Source organism: Patagioenas fasciata, chromosome 3, assembly GCF_037038585.1.
Source record: "Patagioenas fasciata isolate bPatFas1 chromosome 3, bPatFas1.hap1, whole genome shotgun sequence".
NCBI classification, from domain to species: domain Eukaryota; kingdom Metazoa; phylum Chordata; class Aves; order Columbiformes; family Columbidae; genus Patagioenas; species Patagioenas fasciata.
This window is the reverse complement of record NC_092522.1, coordinates 62,819,975-62,844,524: the sequence shown is the minus strand read 5'-3', so window position 1 is coordinate 62,844,524 and position 24,550 is coordinate 62,819,975. Positions and strand designations below refer to the sequence as shown.

Here is a 24,550-nt window from a genome sequence, read left to right as displayed (position 1 = left end):
AGTACCAGACCAACAGTTGCTCCTTAATTGAAGTTAACAAATTCAGAAGCATCCAAGGTAGCTATGTAGCAAGTCCTCATTATAGTTCTTTTCATCCCAACAGTTGATTTTTCTAGTTTATTTTTCTAGTTCATTTTAGTTCATAGTGCAATAGTTCATTTTCATAGTTCATTTTATCCAAATGAACTACTCGTAAGGAAAGGTAAGGTGAACCGTTTAGACACTGGAAGGAATCTTCCCCAGGGTGCTGCGTGCGTCTCATGCAGGTTCATTCTCTGTGATAGGTTAGTTCTGTAACACCTTGGGTTTTGCGCACTTCCTTTGCCGTATGTCTGCCTTGTGAGAGTGCTTTGCTAAGCAGCGTTTGCCGTCTGTAGCTCCAGATGGTCACAAACAGCAAGGCTGATCCTGTTCCATCCACTGGCTGACTTTGGTTAAGGGACAGATGGTACGTCCCCTCTTTTCTGATCTTTACCTCCTTGGCAAAGTTTGTTGCTTTATTCTGCTCCACAGAAAAATCACAGGTCAAAACATGCCAGCTTTGTTCTATTTGGTGTAATAAGGTTCAACCTAATCCTTAGTGATTTTCCTTGCTGTAAGACTTCCTTGAAAAAAAAGCATTATCAGTCTTGGTCTTCATGTGCCTGAGAATATTTTTTTATGTCCCAGTTGGTCTTAGCAGGTTCTCAGAGACCCACTGTGATAATACATGACTTCTAGGAAGCCTATCGAGAAGAGGATACATTGCTTCCATTTTCCCTGCTGTTCAGCTATTCATATCTTGGCACGTATGTGTCAACAGGTGCATAAAGAGCCAGGCTGTGCCAGTGCCAAGACTGGCCCAGAAGAGAGACTTCTTGTGAGGTACTTTACACTTGCAATATTTTTTGGGCTGTCCATCATAATCTATTTTTTTTCCTGGCCTCTGTACATTAGTCAAATGGTCCGAGCTTATTCTGAGCAGGCACTGATAGCTATCATAACAGATGGACAAGTGTGTTGGAAACCAAGAAACTATGTACTGTATGCACACTGAGGGAACAGTGTGCTGGTTCAGGTCATTCACCTAGCTGGCTGGCCAAAGTCTGCATGTCTGTGGTTAGAACAAGGTGCCATTGATAAACTGCTACCTCGATTTTAACTTTCCAAAGTCAGAAGCATATGAAACAACTTAAGCCAACACTATCACACACATCAGTAATTTGCTGACCTTGCTGTGCACACCCCATATTTCTTGCACTTTCTTTTACTGACCCCCCAAATTAGCTATAAGATCATGGGCCACATTGGTTCGCATGCAACTGAATGCTATCCTGCTGATCTCAGGGAAAGTCCTATCTGTTGCCTCTCAAACTTTAAACTTGGACTTGCTGCTACTGTGTAGAGATCTCCTGAAAAAGGTCGTTGAAAAGCACCTGGCCCAGGTGTTGGGTTTTACTGTTGTAAACAATAAGCCTTTTATTACTAGAAAATTGTGACTCAAATTCAAGGTAGGAATGCAATTGTATTTTAATTGGAAGATTACTTACTTTGTTCTTTCCCCAGCTAAGGTAAGCTAAAATTATTATGTCTGTAGTTTTTTGTGGTTTGGTGTTGTCTTTGCTTTTCAGACATCAGGGTCTCTTTAAAGAAATTGTGCACACTTTGGCAAAAATTTAGCCTTGTGCAAACTTTATCTGAGCCATCTGTCCTGCACTCAGTTCAGAGGAAATAACAGTATTTCTCTGGCTTCCTTGTTAATAGTCGCTGATGAGAACCAAGTCAAGCTTTACACTGACAAATGATCAGGGTACTAGACTTCTTTTCTGTGGATCGCAGTCTATGAATTATGTGCAGAGTAGTTGAAGGGTTAACTGTTTTTTTTTTAAACAATGCAGTTTTGATGTGTAACATGAAAAAGTGCAAAGGTGAGTTTATAGGCTTCTGTTCAGTGGATAATGTTTCATATTTATACATTCTATGAATTCCAAGTGATATTTTACCTTATTTTCCATTTGTTTTCTATCCTCTTAGTGGTGAAACTTCATTTATGTGCCACATCTACTGTTCAATTGTAGTCCTCAGTTGTAATTTGGCCACAGGCATGTAAGTCAAAAAGTGAGATTTTTTCCAGGCTGAAAGTCAAAAAAAAGAGAAAGAAGAAGAAAAGTGAAAACTCTGTCAATACAAAGAATAATCCAGATTCACACTGTTGATTAAAGCAGGATTGGGTCAAAGAACAATAATGTTGATGTCTGTTATAGATCATTTACTAAATGCCCTATTTTGCTATCTAAAATGTGTAGATAATTGTTCAGAAGCATTTATTTTAAAATGTCTTATATTTTCTTTTTTTCTTTCTAGTTTGTTGTGATGATGTTTTGGAGCATCTATATCTATGACAGGGAGCTGGTTTACCCAAAGGTGCTCGATAATTTTATACCAGCGTGGCTAAATCATGGAATGGTGAGTAAAGTTATGCAAACACTTCCTTGCATAAACAAAAGTTTTCCCTCTGCATGACTGTGCATACACTTAGAACTGGTCCCTTCAGAAGTGATTAAGGAACATGGTTTGCAAGCAGGAGTAACGTCTTTCCTTCCTTGAGTCATATTTGAATCCCTATCAGGTTGAAACAGTGGAGATTTGAACTTGTGCCTTCTACATCCCAGTCTGGTTGTGGGGATAAGCTCCCTCCTGTGACAAGGTACCTTTCCTAGAGCATTGTCACCCTGGTCATGACAAGTTTTAATCCACAAAACAGAAGTTCTGACTTTGACAACTTTTGCTCTAAAATGACAGAAACACTTAACTGCATGATTCTTTACCATTCTACGAAAGTATAATTTATGATGAAAACGTTTTGGCTAAAATGCTTGTTCAAAAAAATCTCACTATGCTTTTTGGACTTGTGTGGTTTTAGAAAAAAAAAACAACTTCTCAAGTACAGTAAACTTGTGTAGCAGAACCTTCATCTGAGTATTTTTTAATAACGTGGACCTATATGCATCAACACAGTTTCAAAATTGCTGCATTGGTAATCATAAAAGTAGTTTCTTGAGATGAAATCTGACCTTTTAATCCTTCTCCGCTATGTCAAGTCGGACACTCTTTCTCTCAACTATATGTTAAAGTGCTAAAGGAAAGATAAGGCCGCACTTCACTGTCAGGTACTTACTAATGTTTATGCAGCATATGGAGCTAAAAAGCGTCATGTTTGCTTCTTTAGCTGCGTTTGTGCAAAATGTTTCATTATTTCTTTGTTTTCCATATCAAGGCTTGGCAAACTTTAGCACTGCTGTTCATCATCCTTCAGGGTGTGAGTACTGTATCACCACAGCAGATAAAGATTTCTCCACTATTGCTGGGCTTGATAAATTGGTCCTTTGTGGGGTGGGGCAGATGGCACTGCTATTTATTTATTCCCTAAATTGTGTGTTAAAGAACCAGTGTGAGAGTTACTACTGACAAGAGGAGCTTCAGCTTTTGCTGGATACTGTACTGTTTTATGACGTTTTGAAGGGAACGGTGTGATGTTATGTGCTGAGGAATGAGTCTGATGACTCCTGCTGTGTTTGTTCAGACTGTCCTCCCTTGAGTTTTGAGGTTACAAACTGAACACTTACCAACGCTGCCAAGCCATACATTCATTGATTGCTTTTCCCACACCACATCAGTGCCAGCTCTGATGACATTTCTTCCAGGTGACATTTCACATACGGAAAGTGCCTAACATATAGTGTTTTTCATGAGTGTACATTGTGAAGCAGTGTGTATTCCCGAAGTCTCCTCTGTGCCATAACTAAAAGGCAATTCAAGCTCATCTTGCTCTGTAGAAATGTATACTTACTGAAATACTTGAAGAGGGATTTTGTTTGAGATTTTTGGACATAATAGAGTTTGCCAAAATGAATTGCATGAAAGCATCTTAGACTTCTTTTTTTCAACTTGAAATGTTGTAGAAGGCATTTTGAAAGTCTTATGTAAAAGAAGTGTTTGTGTGTCAGTCTCCATTTATACAAGTGTTCCTTTAGCTTTGTCACAGAGAAAGTTTATGGCTGTTGGGCTTTTCATTACCTTTCAGTCTAATTCTTTCTGATGTTTTAGCCATCATTTTATCCCTACCAGCTTTCATACTAATTAATTCTGATGCATTGCCCATCATAATTTGAAGGGGTTCTTAAACTACCCTGAGGATGCTAGCACTTCACTTATTAGCAGTTACAATTTTGGCATGACAGATTTCAGAGATTATGATAGAGGTCCCCTTGGTGAAAGGGTAGGACCTCTGGCAGTACAATTTTAGAAAAGTCACGATCCCTGGCTATTGTTTTTTACTGGAATAAATATTTATTCCTATATTTTCCTGCATGTTTTGACAGCAGCTGTGGACATTCAGTGATAATTTTTCTGAACACAAGGGTGGCTGTGCTGGAGCCTAACCTTGAACAACAAAACTCACACAAGAGATTCATCACCCTTGGCAGAATGAAATGTGTCAGTGAGAGGTGGGTCCTTCTGCTACTGCAGCACTGCTGGCAGGTCCTTCTTCTCCATCAACTCCCCCCATGGTGCCTGGTGCAGCCCTGAGGATCTGAGCTCAAATGGTCCTTCACCTGTGAACACCCTGTCCATTTTTTTTTCACAGCAGTTTCCTTAAACATGTATTTATCACACACACACACAAAAAAAAAAAGCCACAAAAAGTGGAAAATATAAAACCATATGTTTTCCACAGTAAAAAAGATTCCGTACTTTAGCTGCAAAGCCATATTTTCAGAAGTTTCTGACAGATGTATTATGGTCAGCTGTAACAACTTGCTCAACTGTCAACATCAGCCTGCAAAATCCAGATGTAGAAAAGGAATGAAAACTCATGAAATGTGTCTGTAATTAGAGCAGTCATATTTCCATTAATAATATGGGCACGTATCAAAATACTTGAGTGTATTCAGACATTAGAAGCACTCTAAGGTGACTATCTTGAAGACTGTATGAAGAAATCGTTTGAAGGGTTGGTCCGGTTCAGTGCATTAGCCCAAGCAGAAGTGGTTTGGGCAGCAGTGTCTTCTGCATTGTTAGGTTACAGTAATTAGTTCTCATCCCTATTTTTCTTCTTCTCCCCTTCCCATCCCTTCTCTTCAGTTACAATGTTGTCTATAGTTAAAAAAACCTGTTTTCCTGAATACATAGTAATGTCTTGCTAATGCTCAGAGGTATCAGTCCTTCATAGCAACACTTTTCCAACATGCAGATAATTCCTAATTATAAAAAAAATTTCTCTCTGGAAGTGAAAAACGTAAGGGAAGTGAACCTCAGAGCCATGCAATCCTATTAGCAATTCAGTCTTAATATTGTTTAAAAAGTTTTGTAGAAACAGAGAGGCTCATCATTGTGCAAAAAGATAAAAGCCTCAAACAATTTTATATATAGTGTCAAGAACTCTATTATATATATACTGTAATAATTGAAAATATAATTACTGTCCACAGAAAAATCTTTGTAGTGAGTGGTGCCTTGTGGTACCAGATGCTATCTCATATGTACAGATTTATCCATCTGTGTAAGGCATCACTAATAGAGTTGTGCTGTGCCGTATAAGTGATAGATTTCATCATCTCAGTCAGTCAGTTCGTCCATAGCCAATGTTATTGCTATGACTTGAGAAATGATCGTGGGAAATCAATGGCAGGGTTGCTGTTGATTTCAGCAGGACGAGGATTTCATCTCTGGTTATTGTGTGAAGGAGCACATCTGAGTAGCTGAGGTTCAGCTTCTGCCAGTAGAAATAACTACCTGTCTAAAGAGAGCTGTTGGAGAATAGGACTATATCTCAGCCTTGGTCTATTTATGAAGTGACAAGTTCACTTCCTGTATTTATTAGTTATGGAGGTGAATTCATCTTCGCTGACTGCAATTTTAGTTGCCAAATTACTGGACCCTTCCATCAAAGATGTCATTTGTATTCTTGAGACTGTCCTGCATTTTGGATCCATATCAGCTTTTTAATTCCATGGGCATATTTTCCATGTGAAATATTCTTTCCCATTTTCTGATGGCTATCTGTCTGATCTCTATCAGTGTTAGGAATTTTTAATTAAAGACTAACCTTTGGTGTTTAAAGCTATTGTGTCTCAATAACAGGATTTTTAGCAGCTCATTCAATGCACCTTTTTGTGTTGGGACTGGACAGAATGATGTGTGGATAACATTTGTTTCCAGAAATGACACTCTCTTCAGTATTAGCACAGACTATAAAACTAGAGGTTACCCCTATTGTAACAGATGCCCACATAAACAGATCTGTAGACTGAATTCATTTAAGCTGGAGCATTGCTGGTTTTGAGCCAGGTTACATGGCAGGACTGCATGCAGTATCTGTCCAAGCTAGCATACCATTTCAGCGAGAGTCCTTCTTTGTTTTTCACAGACAGTGTCCTTAATTCTTTTTAAAAATGTGAATCATCTTTTGTTTGGGGCAAGGAAAGTAAAAGAGTGAGATAGAAATTACTTACTGAGGAGTTTAATGGCTTTGGAGGGCAGAAACAAAGAATTGTCTTCATACGAACGCTCCAGAGGAGAGGTCAGGGAAGGATCAAGGGGAATGTGCTCTGCCTCTGCAGAGTTGGAAAACTTATTATTTTATGGGTTCTGTACCACTACAATCTATATGAGCTCTTCCAGTTTTGTACTCCGTTCTTTTTATGCTGCTTTTGGGAAGCAAAGATGTTCCTAGAAAGACATACCCTTTGTCCTTGTGTTCAAGAGAATGCACAAAAACTGGGACAAACTGCAGACACAGACAAGTTATAGAGAGGAAGGAGCCTCTCCAAATGATACATCTCTACTTATTTCACAGCTTGGCTCTCTTAGTGCTGGTCACTCAGCTGAAAGGCTCAGCCTGCTTGAGCCTGGTACAGGGTGGTACAGAGTCCCTCCGGCCGTCCCTCCAGTTGTTGTTCTTCCCGGTAGCCTTGGTTTAGGTCTGTTGGCCTTGGCTTGCTTGTTCCTCTGTTTTTCTGGTGGTAAGTTTTTTCCTTCATGATTTGACAAGTAGAGAAAAAGAAGAGCCATGCAAAGATCAAAATTCATAGTATCCTGACCTATTAGTGGTTGGAAGGTCCAAAACTGGTGAGTTTTTTGACAAACCTGTCTCTCCATTATTAGTTGGGTCAAGTGCTGCATAGCACTCACTCTGATGTACAAATCAGGAGGTGTCCTTCCTCTCAGCAAAGTGTTTCCATCTAATGTGTTGCCTTAAAAATCCTTTTCAGAAATGACTCATTTGAAGCAGTGCGTTACACTTCTTGAGGATGCCTTCCTAATACAGCAACATCTTGTGTATGGGCTATTTTTGCACAATGCACTGCACCTTGATAATGCTTCGTGCTTATGTCTAGAAGATGCTTACCTTTTTCCTAGATTTGTTTCTAAATCCAATTTAAGGCTATCAAGGATATTCCAGTTGAAGTGCTCTTCTTAAACTATAATATTTTTGTGTGTTAGGGGTGAATAAGATCTTCAGTTCTCCAGGAAGAAGTTCCCACTTGTTAACGTAAGTTGCAGTTTTCTGATAAACATAAGGGAAAATTTGTAATTTAATTGTAAACTTAATTTTCAACAGAATGCCTACTACTAGATGGCCATTATTTAAACATCTGTATGATGGAAAGAATAGAAATTTAAGTTGGTCACCTGGGGACCCAGAATATTTGCAAAACTCCTGAAAATAATGTTGTTGGATTTGTACACTTCTTGGATGTTCATGCTGCAGTTACGTGGCTCTGTCTGGTGTCTTTCCTCATTAACTAGTTCTGCCACTGGAGCATGAATACAGTAGTATCAATTATCTCCCCGCTCTAGGGAGGAAAACAGCAGCAGCTTAAAAGATTTTTTTATTTTCTGTTACTTATGTGAAAGGCATGAAAACTGATAGTGTGTCAAAACCTGTGATAGCATAGCACCTGAAAGCTGAGAGAGGCTGCCGGGTAAAGAAGATGGAATTATCTGAGTGGTGTCCTCTGGGAGCGTTCAGAAAATCCCTTAACATAATACAGTAACAACACAGCAGTTTTTGTGAAGTTGGAAGCTGGCCTTCACAACGTTACGTATCTGCTGGAGGAGACTCATCAGAGCAAGGTGAAGACAGCTTCTTAACTGAACACAGGTGCTGAACGTTTCCGATGAGTTGCTGTTTCCAGTAACCCAGAGAAAACACACATGCAGCCGCCTCCTAGTGCAGACGAGCCCAACGCGTAGCAATGAGGGACCTTTTGTAAAATGTCTTTGAGTGCTTGCTAACAGCTGAACATGTGAGCCTTATTCCAGACGTGAGCACTGCAAATGAGTTTGAGAGCTGAAATCCCCAGATGAGATCTTTTTCTGAAATTTTGCCGCCTTTTGTTGACAAGGTCACTTAACTCAGTGTCTTAGCACAGAGGATGAGAGGATGTAGTGTCAACACCAAGTCACAGCAGTGACTACCAAAGGAGGGAAGTCAACATGAAAAAAGAGGTTAGGGAAAGATAGGTGGATGAGAAGAAATGACAGGCAGGAGGAAAGAGACAAATCAAGAAGTCAGCTGATGCTGTCCCAACTCCTACTTAAAAAAAGAAAACAACTAAAACAGATGAGGCAAGTGAATAAGAAAGGAGCCACATAAACTCAAAGTGATTAAAGAGGGCCTGGGGTAGGAGAAAATTGAGGAAGCAAGGAAATAAGGAAAAGAGGAAATGAAGAGTATATTTTCTTACCATATCTTTCTATCACTTACTTCCCTGGGAAAACTTCCTTGAGATGTATTAATTAGAGGAGTCAAGAGCGAGGAGATGGCTTATTGATTCTGCTGTGAGAGAATTGCTTCTGTTGCTGTTGGATGTAGGTGTACAGGGTAGATGAAGTCATATTTGCATGGTGACATGCCAGGAGCTTCAAATGCTTGTAAAATGTTTAGGATTAAACCCACCTGTGACTATGGAACAGTACAAGGCCTGTGTTCCTGTAAATTGTATCCGTGCGGTATCTGTAGAATAGCATTAGTGCCCTTGCATCTCTGTCTGTATTTTTATTGACAGTGCTGTACATTATCTCAGCTGTTCGACAACCAAAACTTCTGTCCTACTGTTGAAAACAAGCCTGTTCAGTGTGCCTTATTTTGTCATATCAGCTGTAAAGTGTGAGTTGCATTGCATATTAACTTCTATCTCAGATTCAGACACATTTTATCTTTCGTTGTAATAGATTTCAGTTTTTTCTTGTCTTTTTTTTTTTTTCCAGAGAACATAGGCAGATAGTGGAATGAAACAGTAAGTGACACGTATTATTGTGATTAATGATGACTATGTCCAAACAGTGTTTTTTACCAAGAAAGGAGAATGTTTCGCTGGAAAAAATATATATATATCTGGGAAGAGGACTGCTTATGTTTAAGAAGGTTTAATATGTCAGCTGCCAGCTACAGGCTGTGTGCTCTAAAGCACCTCATATGCAAGCCATCCTAGAGCCGATCTCTACAAAAAGCTTTGTCTTTTCAGCAGTCCCTGCAAACACAGGGAAGGATTCAATTTTTTTTTTTTTAAGGTACAGTAGTTTAATATGCATTTGTTGTCTATACATATTTAAGGGACTATGCTTTGCCTTATGCTTACAGTAAAATGCAGTGTTATGTATCCTTGGACACACTGGTTACGATTCATTAGCACTTACTCAGATAAGAATTAGAAGGTACATACGATAAAAGCGGGGTTGTGCTATATTGTACCCACTTTACTAAACTGTGCTATTAGTATTCACACACGTGGCAAACATGGCTTAATCACACCACAAATATTTTGCAGCATTCCATGGTATCTCATTTATTTGTTTAATCTGCAGCTATAGCAACTGGATTCCATCCTTTTAGGTTCTTTTTTTCGCAGACCTACCATCTACTTGGTTGAAGTTTGGCAGACAGCTTTTCCTTCAATTGAAGACACATGCACTAACTCAGTGACCAGATTTTTACCTATTTATCATTGTTGGAAAGTGGGTTATTTCACATGGACACAATACCAAAAGAATCAGCAGACCTGGTGAAGGGAGTCCGAGCCCAAAAGCTTATATGCTTTTTCCAGCCCTTGAAGTTAGCGGAATAAAACAGTCTTACTTCTCCCTGAATCCTGAGATCATTGTCGCTACAGGAACACTAATAAAAAGAAATATTTTGACACTGTTTTTGTAACAAATTACCACTTTTTAGAAGTAACTTTTTCATTGTTAATTGCTGTCTTTTTACATGTCTTTGTATTTGGAAACAAACATAATTTCTGCAGAAATCTTTTCATATTCAGATGATTAATATGTTGAAATAGTGCCACAGAACTAATGTTTTATACATGGTGATCGGTAGAAGTCAGGGATTTTGGGATGACCTTGGGAATTACTTTTGCTTATGGTGGCTGTGAGCTTTGACATAACCTGATGTCTGCCCTGCTGTTAAGTTTAATCCTCATATTTTTACTTTCCCACATAGACAGAATACAAATAAGTAAAAACAGTGTACATTTTTAGTACCTCCTCAAATCCAAGAGACTCAAATTCAGGATGTAGCATGAAGGATGTTTTTGACAGATGTGTAAGCCATTGCTGTTAGTCATGCAGGTCTACAGTTATCCCTTCTACCTTTCGATATTAACCTAAAGCACCAAAGTCCCAGCTAGGTGCCCTACTCAGGAAAAGCCATCACCTTTCAGAGATGTTTCTGTTCTGTTCTTTTTCTCTCAGAGAGACTGTCAGGATGACTAAGGTGATGTTAGTCCTCCATCTGACACCACAGTTATCTGAGCAGGAAAAGCTCTGACCATGGAGAAATAGTTCAAACTCTGTTTTTAAATTCCGATTTTATTCCTAGTTCTGCCACTGTTTTGCTGGATAATCTGAGAGAAATTATGTAGTGTTTGACTGAAAGCATTTTTTTAAGTCTTAATTACCTAATGTCTGCCTTTCCTGGGGCTTTGTAATGATGGTTAGAAAAACAGCGCTGGCTGTTACTGACTTTACACCACCATGCCTGCTTCTGGTGATGGAGTGTACCAGGCAGGGCAGCAATTTTATGTGCCTGTTCCGTCACAATGAAGGGGCAAATTGCCTTTTGCGAATTACTTTGAGGTTTGTGGATGCAAAGAGTTAGAGTTGGTATTGTGGTCCATTCTTCTGCAGAACAGAAGTGAGCTCTGCTTCAAATAACAATACCTATGGTTATATACCAAATCTAGTGCTACCAGTATCTCAAAAAATAGGCAGACATGCTGCATGCTATAGAAAGCTCAAATATACCTAGAAAGAAAATTCTTCTTTATTGAAAAAATGGTTGTAATATTCGAATCACATCCTTAAGTTTGCTTCCCACATGAAGCAATTTTTATTTGTATCGTGGGGCTTTTAGCTTTTTATTGTTATTTTGAGCTTTCCATAAACTCTATATGCAGAATTCCAAATTGCTGAGTCACTGCCATGCACATTTTTGTGGCTTCTTTTGTAAATACAATATGTAATATAGATTTTTTTTATTAACTGTTTATGGAAAGATGAAATATGTATGTCAGTCTACTGAACTTCATATTTGAAGGCACTTTTTTAAACAAAGAAATGGGAATTTGTCATTTTCTGTAAAGGAAAAATCCATTAAATGTATCTTTTTACCAATACATGATTTACTGATGTTTACATTAACAGACAAATTTGTATTGGCTGCAAGTTGTTTAAAAATGAGTACAGCTCCAAATCATTTTAGGAAGTGAATATATGTATTCTTAGATAGGGGCTAAGGTGGATGATATTTTGGTCTTTGCTCCTGAAGCAGAGGAATGAAAGACAAAAAATAAGAGGTAATTTGAAGGAGAAATACGTGCACATGTCAGAAGCTAAGAGAAAGAGTGATAGCCTTAGTGGTTGTTAAGGAGAAGAAGACAGCAAGCTCAGCAGAGGAAACCAAATACTGAAATAAAGAGGTGATAATAGTAGTCAGCTGGAGAGAGCCATAGAACATGGAGGTGATAATTGTGTGTACTGTACATCACTGAGTAAAAGCTTGAAAGGGAAGTTTAAAGTACCCAGTGTATATTGAAAACGTGACCCTTCATTTATCCCTAACCAACATGCAGAAATTCAGCTTTGTTTGGTTTCCTGTGACCACTGTGCAGGATCACTGTTTGCAGAGCGATTTTCATTTTCCAACTTGTCGATGTGTGCAGAAGTCCAAGGAGTGCCCAGCTTGGTACCCTCATTGCCTCCGATGTCCCTAGAGTTTGTGGGTCTTTAAATCTCACAGTTGTCTGCCCGAGCACTACGCTACTGTGCCTGCCACAGTTTTATTCTCCATGGGATCAGTTTGGTAGGATAGTAGGATATAAATATAGTAGATTGGTTATTTGTATATTAATAACAGTATTGGTACCTAGTAGCATTTTAAAGAACATCTCCAATAATTTTATTTAAGCTAAGCATTGTTGATACAGATAATAAATGTTTAGTCCTCCAATTTCTTTCAGCCTAAATTAACAGGACGGGTAAAGACTGGCAGAGAAGAGTTGCTATTTTCCCCATGTTACAGAGGAGAAACTAAGCACGGAATTTCTGATTTGCCTGAGGCTGCAGGCAGTTTGTTAAAGATTGAACTGTGAAGTGAATCTGTGTTTGCTTCATTAGCCAGTGCTTTTATTAAGAAATGATCCTCTGTCTCCAAACGAGGCAAAGAAGACAAATTCATAGCAACTGAACGAGCACTCACTTGGGTTTCAAACTTATGCTCTACTGGAAGGAAGAAGTGACTCAATTTTTGAATAGAAAGATGTTGCTCTAAGTCCTGCTTCACTTAGTTACAATAGGCATTTCATTATTTTCGTTTTGTTTATGTTACTGGAAGCACAGGTTCATCTCATTAACTGCTTTCGTGTTTATGTTTTCTTTTAGTATAGCAACTACTGTCAAGTTACTCCAAGTAATTTGATTTTGGGCGTACCTTTTCTCCGTAAGGAGAAAAATCCCTTAGGTTTCCGTTCCTTCTCTGATGATGACTGATTAGAGAGAGACACTCTGACATGTAAACAGAAGGATGATTTAAGAAGGATGAACTTGGAAATCAAAAAGATGTCAAAGGAAAAAAGGTCCCTCTCATCTGCCCTGTCATTTTGAATTGGTTTTTGTTTTGTTATCCAGAAATGCTGTTGGGACCAAAGAGGGGGGTGTTACCCTTGGTGAAAATCAAGGAAAGCTGACAATTTTGCTTATATATATTTTTTAAGATCTTTCAAAAGTCTCTTTTCTGGAGCCAAAGCTATTTCGAAAGCCTTTATAGAGTTGCGATTGCAGATGTATGGCAAGATGAAATAAAAATATCCTTAAGACAGAAAATAGCTTGGCAAAGGTGTCTCATTGACAGTAAATCGTAAGTAATGGCCATGAAGAGTTGTACTTTGATTATTTTGACTGAGGTAATAAGGAGATGTGTGTTCACTAGATAAAAAATTACACGAGAATGCTCAGTGGCACAATGTAGAGGCCTCCATCTACTTTGGGAAGTACCCTTCTTCAGGCAGGAATTCAGTGTTTACCAGCCCTGTCTCAGATCTGAACTCTACAGCTTAACTGGCAGTAACACAAATATTCACAGCTGTATAAAAATGTTATTTAGTTCACAACAGTAGCCATGGTTACCTGCATACTTTCGTTGCCTTATTCCTGTGTAATTCCTTTTTTTTTTTTTTTTCCTGGAAATACCATTACCATGTAATATAATACTGAACAGCCTCTTGGTAAGTTTTACAGTGTAAGGAAGAACATTTTGCAATGAACCTGAAAGCATATTATTTCAAATTGGCTTGTACATGGAAGATCCCACCTATAAATTGCGAGGCAGAGAAAGGCGAGTCTGAACACTCCAATGGCATTGTGACTGCAGTTTCAGAATATAAATAGGAATATGTAAAATTCCTTGGCATCAAAAAGTCTCTGACAGTGTTTTTACTGCACAACATTTAAATAGAACTAGTCCCTGCTTGGTCCCCTCACAGGTGACACAGACCAGGCAGTTCCTGTCAGTACATGTTAGAATAGCAAATAATTCTCATTTACTCATGCAGGAAACATAAGTCCTAGCAACCCCCACAGTGTCAGAAGGGAAGTACTATGATTTTACTCCTCTCTCCCCTTTTATCTATGTAACTCAATACACTCAATGCAGATGTGATATACTTGAGAACCTAGTGGTTTTGTTTTGTTCATGGAAAACAATCTCTTTAGCAGCAGAATTCCCAACCAGATTCTAACCTTTGCTAAAGAAATAAAATAGTACTTATTCTTTCCAGATATCTCTGATCACTTTGCAAACAGATGAATTAAACTTTACAAGAGTATTAAAGGCAGTTTACTTAGGCTTATATACTCTTTTTAACTGAGAGGTGTGGTGGTCATTCTGAAGGAATAAAATCACATATCTCAGATTAACAACGGCAGTGAAAGGAATAAAGGATGTTTGCTGCTTTAATCTGGCTAATTTATCTGGACTAGTTCAGTATAAGGTTCCTTACTGCTGTTAATGCAGTTGTAGAGACACTTTAGTGGACTGAATATAAAAACTGTATTTAAGGGTCACAGTCCTCGGCATTTTCATGTCAACAGTGAAATCTTGGAATTTTATAGGTATTACATAGAGACTGAACTGAATTTCTAAAATAAAATTTCAATATTACTGGTGTAACCTTATGAAACCTTGATGAAAGCATGATAGAGTTTTAATATACTCTCCAGAACTGTTTTCAGTGTGTCTCCCACAGCAAGAGGCAAGATGGCATTAAGATGAAAATTCCTGTAGCGAAGCCGGCTGTTACCGTAGTCTGGCTTCTGTTAGTGCCATAGCGCTGCCAGCTTGGAGCTATTTATAGGCATTAGCCTATATCTATCCATGCACACAGTTCTGCTAATCTCTTCAGAAGTAGTTGTGTTTCTGAAGAAGTTAGTCTGAGGTTTTAAGCTTTATTTTTCCTTTCAGCGGCCAGTTTCTTCAGCTGCCCTTATTACCAATTAGTAGGAATTTGTCAAGTGGTCTCTCCCTGCCAGAGCTCTTGCATCAGCTTTCCTGCATTGGCCTGCAAGCTGGGAGGCTCAGCTGCGATATTTTCAAAATCTTCAAAGATTGTTTCCTACCGTACAGGACTCTTACCATCATCTTATGATTTTCATGTCTTTTCTTCCTTTTCTTCAGTGAGAATGGTATGCAAAAATCTTCAAAAATGAGATTCGGTTCTATTACCTCAAGGCTACAACTTGTCTCAGTTTAAAAAAACCAACCAAACCAAACCAGAAAACGAAACAACAACAAAACTCCCTCTTTGTCAGAGAGCACAGGCAAACTTTTGGTTTTCTTCTGGCTGAGAGTGTTTTGGTGCTGGACATGATTTGTAGCAGAAATAAAACCTTTTCCCAAGTACCTGATGATGAATGCTGGGCAGTAAACCCTTTCCCAGGAGCCAGTGCTGGCTTGGGGCAGAGGTAGTCGCTGTGCCGCAGCATGGCTGGAGCCTTGTGTGGTCGGCAGTGCTCTCTTAACACTTCATACCTACAAACACCCATCCATAAATTAGATACAAGCCAGCCAAGCGCAGCCTTTTTGCGTCCAGCACCTTTATCCACGACATAAATCCCCAAAAGAGATTTACTCGCTGGCAGACCTGAGTGCAAGCGCGCTCCCCTGACGCGGTGACAGCAGCAACAGCAGCAGCAGGAAACCTCAGGCTGCAGCCTGGGGCTGCATCTTGTCATCTGCCGCCTCGTGCAACACGATGCAGCACTGGGGGCAGCAACAACTTCTGGTAGCTGGTAAATTTGAAGCGATGGGCTCAAAACTGAATTAAACTGAAAAAGCAAGATAAGGGAGCAAGTATTTGACTGTTAAAAACCACCAGCTCTTTCATTCTCACAATCTCGGATCTGATGATTATTTCTCTGCCACACCGTTTAGGCACATTGGTGATCTCGTGGAGAAGGGTTTTTCCTGCTTGAAAGGGTGGAAAGCATTCTTCAGCTATTAAATTGGTTATTTTACATGGTATTGGTGATTTTTTAATAAATATATAATAGCTTGGTTTCTTTAGTTACTTAGGTTTACTTTTGAAGAGCATTTAACTTATCCTTCTTGCTTTTATCTAAGAGCAGATTAAATGTTAATCAAATATATTTCTGCAAAAGTGTTTTTACACCAATTAAGGCTTTGATAAATTCATCTCTGGCCTTCTTTTGGAAAGGCAATAAATTTTACTGTCCATGACTCGGGTAATTTTTCCTCCATGTTACCAACTTTAAAACCATTTTCCCAGCTCCACTCTGTCACCTCCTTTATTTATCTAGTTTCTTCTTTAGTGCACTTGCAAAAAATATGTATACGTATATGTATCTTTTTCCCTCCTGCAGTGTTTTATCCCTTGAAGATTTGAAGCAATATGTTCAGTTTCTGCTAATATAATTCTTTCCAGGGCAGCAAATTATGACTTTGGAAACCCAGAGGTTGCTGTGAGCTGTTGGTATCCAATGGGAAGTCGCAGTCTCAGAGCATCAATTTTGAATTTTAGCTGAGACTTCCGCCACTCATAAGTGCTTAAGCTGTCCTAAACAGAGGAGATGTCATGCTTAAATTATCTTCAGCTTTTGACCTTTTCAGTTCTGAACTTCTAACCACTAAAACATGAGGTTTCCCTAGTATTTATTTCAAAGGACAGGTCAAGGTGAAATGTCAATGTGAAGAGGAAGGGAGAATAAAGTCCCCCATACAGTATTATTTTGATATCCAGTGTACAGTTAATACAAATAAATCAGTTTTACTAGAATTTGTTGGGAGTGTTTTTGCTGCTAAAACTCAGACCACATGGGAAACGGCTAACAATCTCCAGATGTGAAATGGAAAGGACCGTCAGCAGCACAGAAAAATTGTATTTTTCTCAGTGAGGAGGGCTACTGCAGCTGGGATTCACGGAGATGCAAAGAGAAGGCAGCTGCTCTGGGAGCATGAGAGAATCAACAATCTTCTTCCTCTTGGTGTGTTCATGGCAGAGAACTTACCAAACGTGACATCCTACTAGATGTGTGGGGAAGGAGCTGGTGAGCTACCCAGGGAGACCCAAGCTGCGCTGTGTTGCACACACCTCAAGGCAGGGGTGGATGTTTACTTGTTGCTGGTGCCTCGGGAAATGCCACCTGGGCTGGCACTGACATGAGCTGTGTGTTGAGTGAAGCCTCCTGGGACTGAAATGAACTTGGAATCTTCTTTCCTTCCTTTTGCAAGTCTGTCCACAGGGAAGCCTCGGATGGCATTTGGCACTGTCTCACTGTTCATGTCTTTATCGAACTCTGGCCACACAGAGGCTCTGTAAGGAAACTAGATGCTGGGACAAGGAGTGGGTTGGAATCTGTCCGCTCACCAGATACTCTGTGACTAAGTGCATTTCTTTCATCACAACCTTTTCCACGTAGCTGATTGAGAAACTGGATAATGATGATACACAGATACTTTTTCAGAAAATGTTATGGACCTGTTGACTTGTTAGGAGCATCTGTGTGGCTGATGTCCTGCTTTTAAAAGGCTGGTGTTTAGTTGCTGTGGTCCCTACACAAGTTCAGGGAAAATGGATGGGCATGCAAAATAAGTCCACCACCAAATAGCCTAAGGTGCAGTACAGAAAGCAGGACTTAGAACATATTATTATAGACATGTTGTCAGGGAGTATTCCTGTTGCATGATGTTCTGAAAACATCTCTGTTTGCCTCAAGGGAATGCCCGTCTGCCCTTCTTATGATCCATGGGAAAAAAAAAAAAACCCTTGTGGTAAAGGCAAATGGAGAGTTTCCAATGTCTAATATCCATCCTGTTTTTGTTTCTAGCACAGCAACTGAAGTGATGTGTTTGTGAGAATCATACTGGTGCACAACAGAGAGGGAAGAAGGAGCGTTTTCAACTTTAAAGCTCCTATGATTTCAGAAGAACTTAAATTTAAGGGCATTGTTATCATCCTAAATGTTTCTGGTTTGTAATTGGCTTTTCAAAATGTTTACCATGTTTTATTGTTTATACGCAGTAGCTGCAGTACTGCTGAAATCCCACCCCCAGCACCCCTTTCCAAGTACTCTGCCCATTTAGCTGGGCATCATTCTTTCAAGGAACTGTCCACCCACAGAAACTAATGACACAGGATGCTCTGAGGAGCTATCCCATGGGATAAGTCATGTGTTAGTACTGCTCATGCACCAGTCTTTCTTACTGAGTATTTCTTTACATAAGCTCCGTGAAATGTATAGGTAAACGCTGAGCATCCTGCGCTGGTGCCAGTATTTTGGGGCTTTTCACCAGGTAGGTGTCAGTGCTCTTGAGGGTAAGCCTGCAAGCATTAGGTCATGAATGGTCATGATTTAAAGGAGCAGAGGCTCAGAAATACACAAGTTTTGGAATTTTGCCTTGGTAGTTTCATCCTTAGGGCCTCTGTTTTAAATTCTTCACATCATGAAGGACTGGAAAACCGTTTTTATTGAATAAAAGCTGAGATTATCAATTAATCATGTAAAATGAGGATCTGATGCCTTATAAAAAGGAGGGGTCAGCCATTCCTGGAAAATACTATGTCTCAGTACATACACCCTGCTACAAAGGAGTTTTTTCTATAAAGGTTACCTTATATTTATTGCTTTACCTTTGTCTTTCATTATTTATGTGTATAATATATACTTGTCTTCTGCTTCTTCTTACAAATACTGATACTTTCAGAAGTATTTTTCTGTATTTGCATTTCTGAAGAAGTGGTTAATGCTTTCTCCCAGATTAATTCCTTCTAGCGCCTACCATGTAGGGTCAAATTGTCACAAGTGGAGTAAACATCTGAATTTTACTTTTAGTTTGCACTTTTACGTAATACTTCTTCACAGCATTAATTCAGTCCTGTGGCATACGGCCTTTTGGAAAGCACTCTTCCCTCAGGACCGCATTCCTTCTTCTTTGTGTTTCTCCTGTTGGTGTAGAGCTCTGTGCTGAGAAACAAAGGTTTTCAGTGTGTTGCTCACTCTACTTTCTGTAAAGGCAAACCATGTGGTGGCAATTATATTAGCACCATGCACTTTATTTACCTTTCTTTGCACATCCAATGCACATTCTTACCACCTTGTTCATTATTCTACTCTTTAGATGCCGATCACGGAAAAGAGTGTGACCACATCGCTCCTTTTGCAGCTGGAATTGCTTTGGTTCGGTTCATGCAGAGAAAAAGAGACAGGTCACTGAGCAGGTGCTGAGAGTTTGATGGAGGGGAATACAGATTGTCCTTTCGGAGCATTTAAGCTCCAGCCATGGCAGTGAGCACGTCTTGAGCCCTCATTCTTGCTTCAGAAGAGAATCCATGATGCAGGTTGCCTTGGCATACCACATGCAGCAAAGGGGACCTTGTGCCCTGCGGTAGGGGTGGTCGCCGTGACCGGATGTGCCCTGGCACCATGTGGTACAGCTCTGGTGCCCTCATGCTGACTTGGTCCTCAAGGCCTCGTGGCCACCTTAGCCAGCGCTGGGTCCTGAGAGACAGGCCTTGCCCCTCGGCCAGGCTTTTTTGGTGGGGCTGAGGGGACTGCAATGCCACTGTCTCTGGCACGAGCACCATGGGTGGCATCTCCGAAATCCCTGTGCCACGTTCCAGGACATGGCACAGACATGCCTCCTCTCTCCTTATCTGCACAAGTGCACTAGCGTGGCTGGCTTGCTAGGTAGGGGCAGGTGTGCCTGTGTGGTATTTTCCAGACAGATGTAACTTTATTCTGTGTTGTGAGCTGGCCGGGCATCAGCCAGCTCCAAGCCAGGAGCAAATTATTAGGTTGGATTGTGCACCATGCTAACCACAGCTACATGGCTTCTGGTTCATCATTGGCATGGATTCATCTAGACTCAGAAAAAGAGTGAGTTCTCACCTACCAACAAAATATCATGCAGACAAACCCAGACGTTCATGGAATTTAAGGTCTGAAAAGAATATTAGATCATTTTGTCTGACCTTCTGTTTAACACAGGCCACAACATTTCCCTTGCACCTGTAGTAAGCCCAGTAATTTTTGTTTCGCTGGAGTTTATCTTCCAGAAAGGCATTTGGTCATGATCTAAAGAGATAAACAATCTTCTGTTTTCCTTAGCAGCTTGCTCCTGTCATTATTCATTGTCACTGCTAATTCTTTGCCAAATTTCTAACTTGTCTGACTTCAGCGTGTTATGCTTTCCACTGCTATGTTAAAGAGCTCTTTATTCCTTGTTTTGTTTCACTGTTTTCCATATGGGGAGACATCTTGTGAGTGTCTCATTTTGGATTAATTGATCAGGTTAAGACCCCTGAGAGCCTCACTTCAGGGGATGCTCTGCAGTCTCCCAGTAGTATTAGTGACTTTTCTTTCCCCTGTGTCAATACTCTTTTAGCAGAGAGCACCTGAGCTGTCAGGATGCTGTGGTCTACACGGATCCATGGGTCCAACATCTCCTCGCAGATCATTTTGTCCATCTCAAGCAAATGAGCACGCATGCAAGATGGGATGGTCACCACCTACCTTTTGTGGCGCACAGTGCTGTTAATTTGAGGAAGGAAGCCTGGCAGAGAAAATACACTGTATATGATAAATCATTTACATGTGATCTACCTAGCTGTCTAGATGTAACACTTATACCACTTATAGTGCTATTAAACTCAGATGTGAACACATCACTTGTTAATGCCCCTTTATTTCTGTGTACAGTTCTCTGGCCTTGGACTCATTTTAAAGCCCTCCCTGTCCCTTATTCTTCTTGCATTCAAAAAAGGCTTTCCCCAGGAAGGGCAGCAAATTCTGCAGCTTAGTTGACCTGACTGGAAGTTTGCATTAATTATTCCTCCTTTTTCCTGTTCAGCCTAAAATTAGCCAGTCTCTGTTTCTCTCTTTTTTGGACAGAGTGATAGAGCTTACCATGGATATATTGCATATACTCATAAATGCAGCACAGGTAGCGCTTTCCAAGGTCTCAGATCTGACAGACCCAAACACATGACTACTATATAGACATGTAGCACTCTGCAGAGCTGTTATTCACCAGTTTTTCATATATCCATAGGTTGTCTTCCCTCTTCATATCATTCATGGAGACAAAAAAAAAAATTCAGTTTTGTTCTGGTTTGTCATTTTTGTTCAGTTTTTTCATTGTTTTGTACCAATATATCTTATTTTTATATATATTTCAAACGAGTCACAAAATAATTCTGAGTTAGTTCAGGCCTGAACTGCAACTTCCTATTATACTTCACAGTTGCACATGTCTTTCTCCAAACCGATCAGCCTGAGAGGAGGAAAAACTGCATTATGAGAGGTGTGGTCTAGCCAGAATCACAGTCCACAGCTGAGAACTCATCTGTTGGGTGCTTGAAAACTAAAATTCCCCCCAAGGCCAAGTTGTTCTGGAGAGCTGCTGGGAGAAGGGAGAATACCCCCAGTGCTGCCATGCTAAAGTAGCCAGATGAACCTTTTAGATGGTTTATGAGCATGAAAAAGTTTTGTCAAATCAAAAATGACAAAATTTCAGTTATACCCAAACTATATTTTCTGTCAGAAATTTGTTCTGAAAGAAATTTTCTAACCTCAACATGCAGTTTTGTGACTATTATAGTTGTGATGCTTTTTCAGCCTCAGCTTTGGTGTTTATGGGAAGTTCCTTGAGGTTTTATGTTGGTAGCATACTATAGAATTTCTTGGCAGCTTTTTATTGCTGTTCTAATTTACAGAAACACTTTTTACAGCACCTTACAGTTTCAAGGTAGTTCCTGAAGGTAGTGGGGAAGTGGAGGAGGGATGATGTTAAATAAGCCAGTTACAGAAAATTGTTTACCAGGTGTGACTTGGCATTTTGGAAGGAGTTCGTTAAATCCCATATTGGGAAAAAGAAGGTTGAGAAGTCACTTGAGAAATGAAGGAGTCTGAAATGTTGCCTGAATTTAAGCTACTCTGGGAAGTTAATTTAGCTGCTTGTAAGCTTTTCAGGAGCTAGTGTGAGAAAATCCAGCTATAAAGACAGGTTGGGAAATGGGTAAGTTTTACACCTGCATGATGGTCTGTAGTTCAACCTTACCATATCGGGTTCAGTGACACCGACATGTTTGAAAACAGTGGTTTCATTCAATTGCAGAGTAAAATTCTGTGTCCCGTCCACTGTAGGAGGTCAGGTGGTGATTGGCAGGGGCTCCTCGTGACTAAAGTCCATCATTCTGCAAGGAATTAGTGTCAAAGCCAAGCAGATCAATGTGTATAGGTGCACTGCTCCAGGGTTACACACTTAGAGCTTGCAAATGTTCCCATGTGCTGCATCTCATGCTGGTTTGCAGTATCTGAGACTCATCCTTCTGGAGAATGTACCCAGAGCTGGGGTGCAGCTCTGCCATTAGATTTGGATGAAGGAGTGGTTGGGTAGCTGAGGGTGTTCATTAACCTAATTAACTTCCTCGTTGACTCTGCATTAACCTTTGAATCCATTACGACTCTTATTTGCTTTTCCTGCATGTTACAGGCAAGTCTTCCCTATAGGCTTTGCCTTTCAAGTTATTTTACAAACAAACAATACAGCTTCTCTCTGAAGAGAGATTTCTCCTCAGAGCTCTAGTGGCAAAGTCTAAACAAATGAGGAACTAAAAACCTTTTAGTAAGTTAAGAAACTGATCAAACAACAACAACAACAACCAAACTAAAACCACACCAGCTCACAGAGTTTAAAACTATCCCAGGTGTTGCTGTGGTTGAGTTACTGGCTGCCTCCTTGGCTTTCCAATTGAAACTGAAACAGAGAGGTTTTTTCCCTGCTTACAGGAGAGATAAGCATCATCTCTAATTCCTTTCAGGCTTCCCTAAGTTATTAGAAAGGAGGCTGCTTCTATCTTGCACTCCTTCCAAATATGCCTTTCTATGGAGATCTGCAAATCCCAGCAGATCCTGGGATTATGTTTTCCAGGATTCCTTCTAGATGAGAACGAGTGGAGCCGTGTCCTGCCCACACCACGGCCCTGGCTCTGGGGCGCTGCAGGCACTCGGCAGCCTGGACTCCTTCCCAAACCACGAGCTGCCACCCAAGGCCGCTTCCTCTTGCCTTTGTCCCACAGCTCTATGTTGTTTAAGACAACCTATGGAAGGGGATTTTCTGGCCCCTGGTACGTCCCTGTTCTGTCTGAAAACACCAGTGTACACTTGCACAGCCTCTGAACTGGAACAGGGAAGACTGACAGACTCTTGCTTTCCTCTAGACGCAAGATCGGAAATGTCGGAGGTTTCTGTCTTTTTTTTGCAGAAACCTCTTCAGAACAATGCAACCAATAGGGATAGGGCTGGAATATGCTGAGTTTTCATAGCTCTTTTTTTCTCGTTTTCTCTTAACCAAGAATTTCCTGGTTATCTAAAATCTCACCAGAACCGCCAAAATTATTATGTTGTTTGTATGGCTTTCCTTGTGTTGCTTTTGGATTACAGCATGAACTGCAGTATAACAGATGTGTGTTCCTTCTGTGTGTTCATGTTTTTTTCTGTATTTGAAAGTTCCTGGGCTGACCTTGTAAAATCTACGGCCTTTCAGAAAAGATGAATTAGAGCCTTTAGTTTCCAAAATCTCTCTCACACATCAATATCTGGGTACACACACCCATACTGATTACGTTTTGTTTATAAAGAATTTGGTTTTTACAAAATGTTTTTTAATACATTTTAAAGAGAAAATTAAATATAGTATATGGTGTCATATGAGTTATTAAATGTCTTCGTTAGTAGAACTTGGTGATTACTGGAAGTATGACTGGCAAATATAAAATGTGTTCGAACTTGAGAACATGGACCTTTGGCAGACAAGAACATTGGCTATTTGGGCCTCAGCTTCCATATAGCATGAGTCAAGCGAAACTTGGCACTACTTGTACTGTTTATTCTTTAAACATTTTTTTATAACCCTCCCTTTCTCTCAGTGAGATGAGATCAGCTAGTAAGATGATATTCTGATCAGCATGAACTCGTGTTTGTTGTTGCAGTAGTCTGTGGGAGATAATTTTGGAAACAACAAAAAATTATACTCTGAAATGAAAAAAAAATTGATAAAAAAATCGTCAAGTTTGCCTCCATAGCCTTGCAGTTTGTTACAGTTCTCAAAATTAAGGACAGAAAATAGTCAGAAGTAAATTTTTTTAAAAGTCCACTCCACTCTTAATTTTGGTTTCTCATTCCTCCCAAGTACAATCTTCTAACAAAATCAATAGCATATGTAGATGAAAGTGAAAGCTGTAGCCGACGCTCAAATCAAAATACTCCAGTCCTTCCAGATGACTAGGAGAAGAATACCTGACTAGGTCTATGGGTGGAATATAGGAAGGCAATATGAAAAAGATAACTATAAATTAAATATGAAGAAATACGTATTTCACAGGTGTTGGACCTGTGGGCAAGTTTCTACACTAAGCTTCTGAAAGGTTCAACTCGTGTCTGAGACAACAGAGGAGCAATGGAGATGTTAGGCTCTCCTGCAGCCCTCCTG

The 24,550-nt window shown here is 39.9% G+C and overlaps 1 protein-coding gene and 1 long non-coding RNA gene across 2 annotated transcripts in view; both read left to right on the top strand.

Moving 5' to 3' along the window:
- AIG1 (androgen induced 1) overlaps positions 1-24,550 on the top strand; it is a 122,867-nt gene that overhangs the window by 42,941 nt on the left and 55,376 nt on the right. Inside the window, exon 3 of the mRNA XM_065834175.2 lies at positions 2,344-2,445. Coding sequence (XP_065690247.1) covers positions 2,344-2,445 — 102 coding nt within the window. The remainder of the gene's footprint in view (positions 1-2,343; positions 2,446-24,550) is intronic.
- On the top strand, positions 19,189-20,723 carry LOC139827729 (uncharacterized). Its single transcript, XR_011738648.1, has 2 exons — positions 19,189-19,277; positions 20,444-20,723. It is a non-coding gene; the product is annotated as an uncharacterized lncRNA (long non-coding RNA).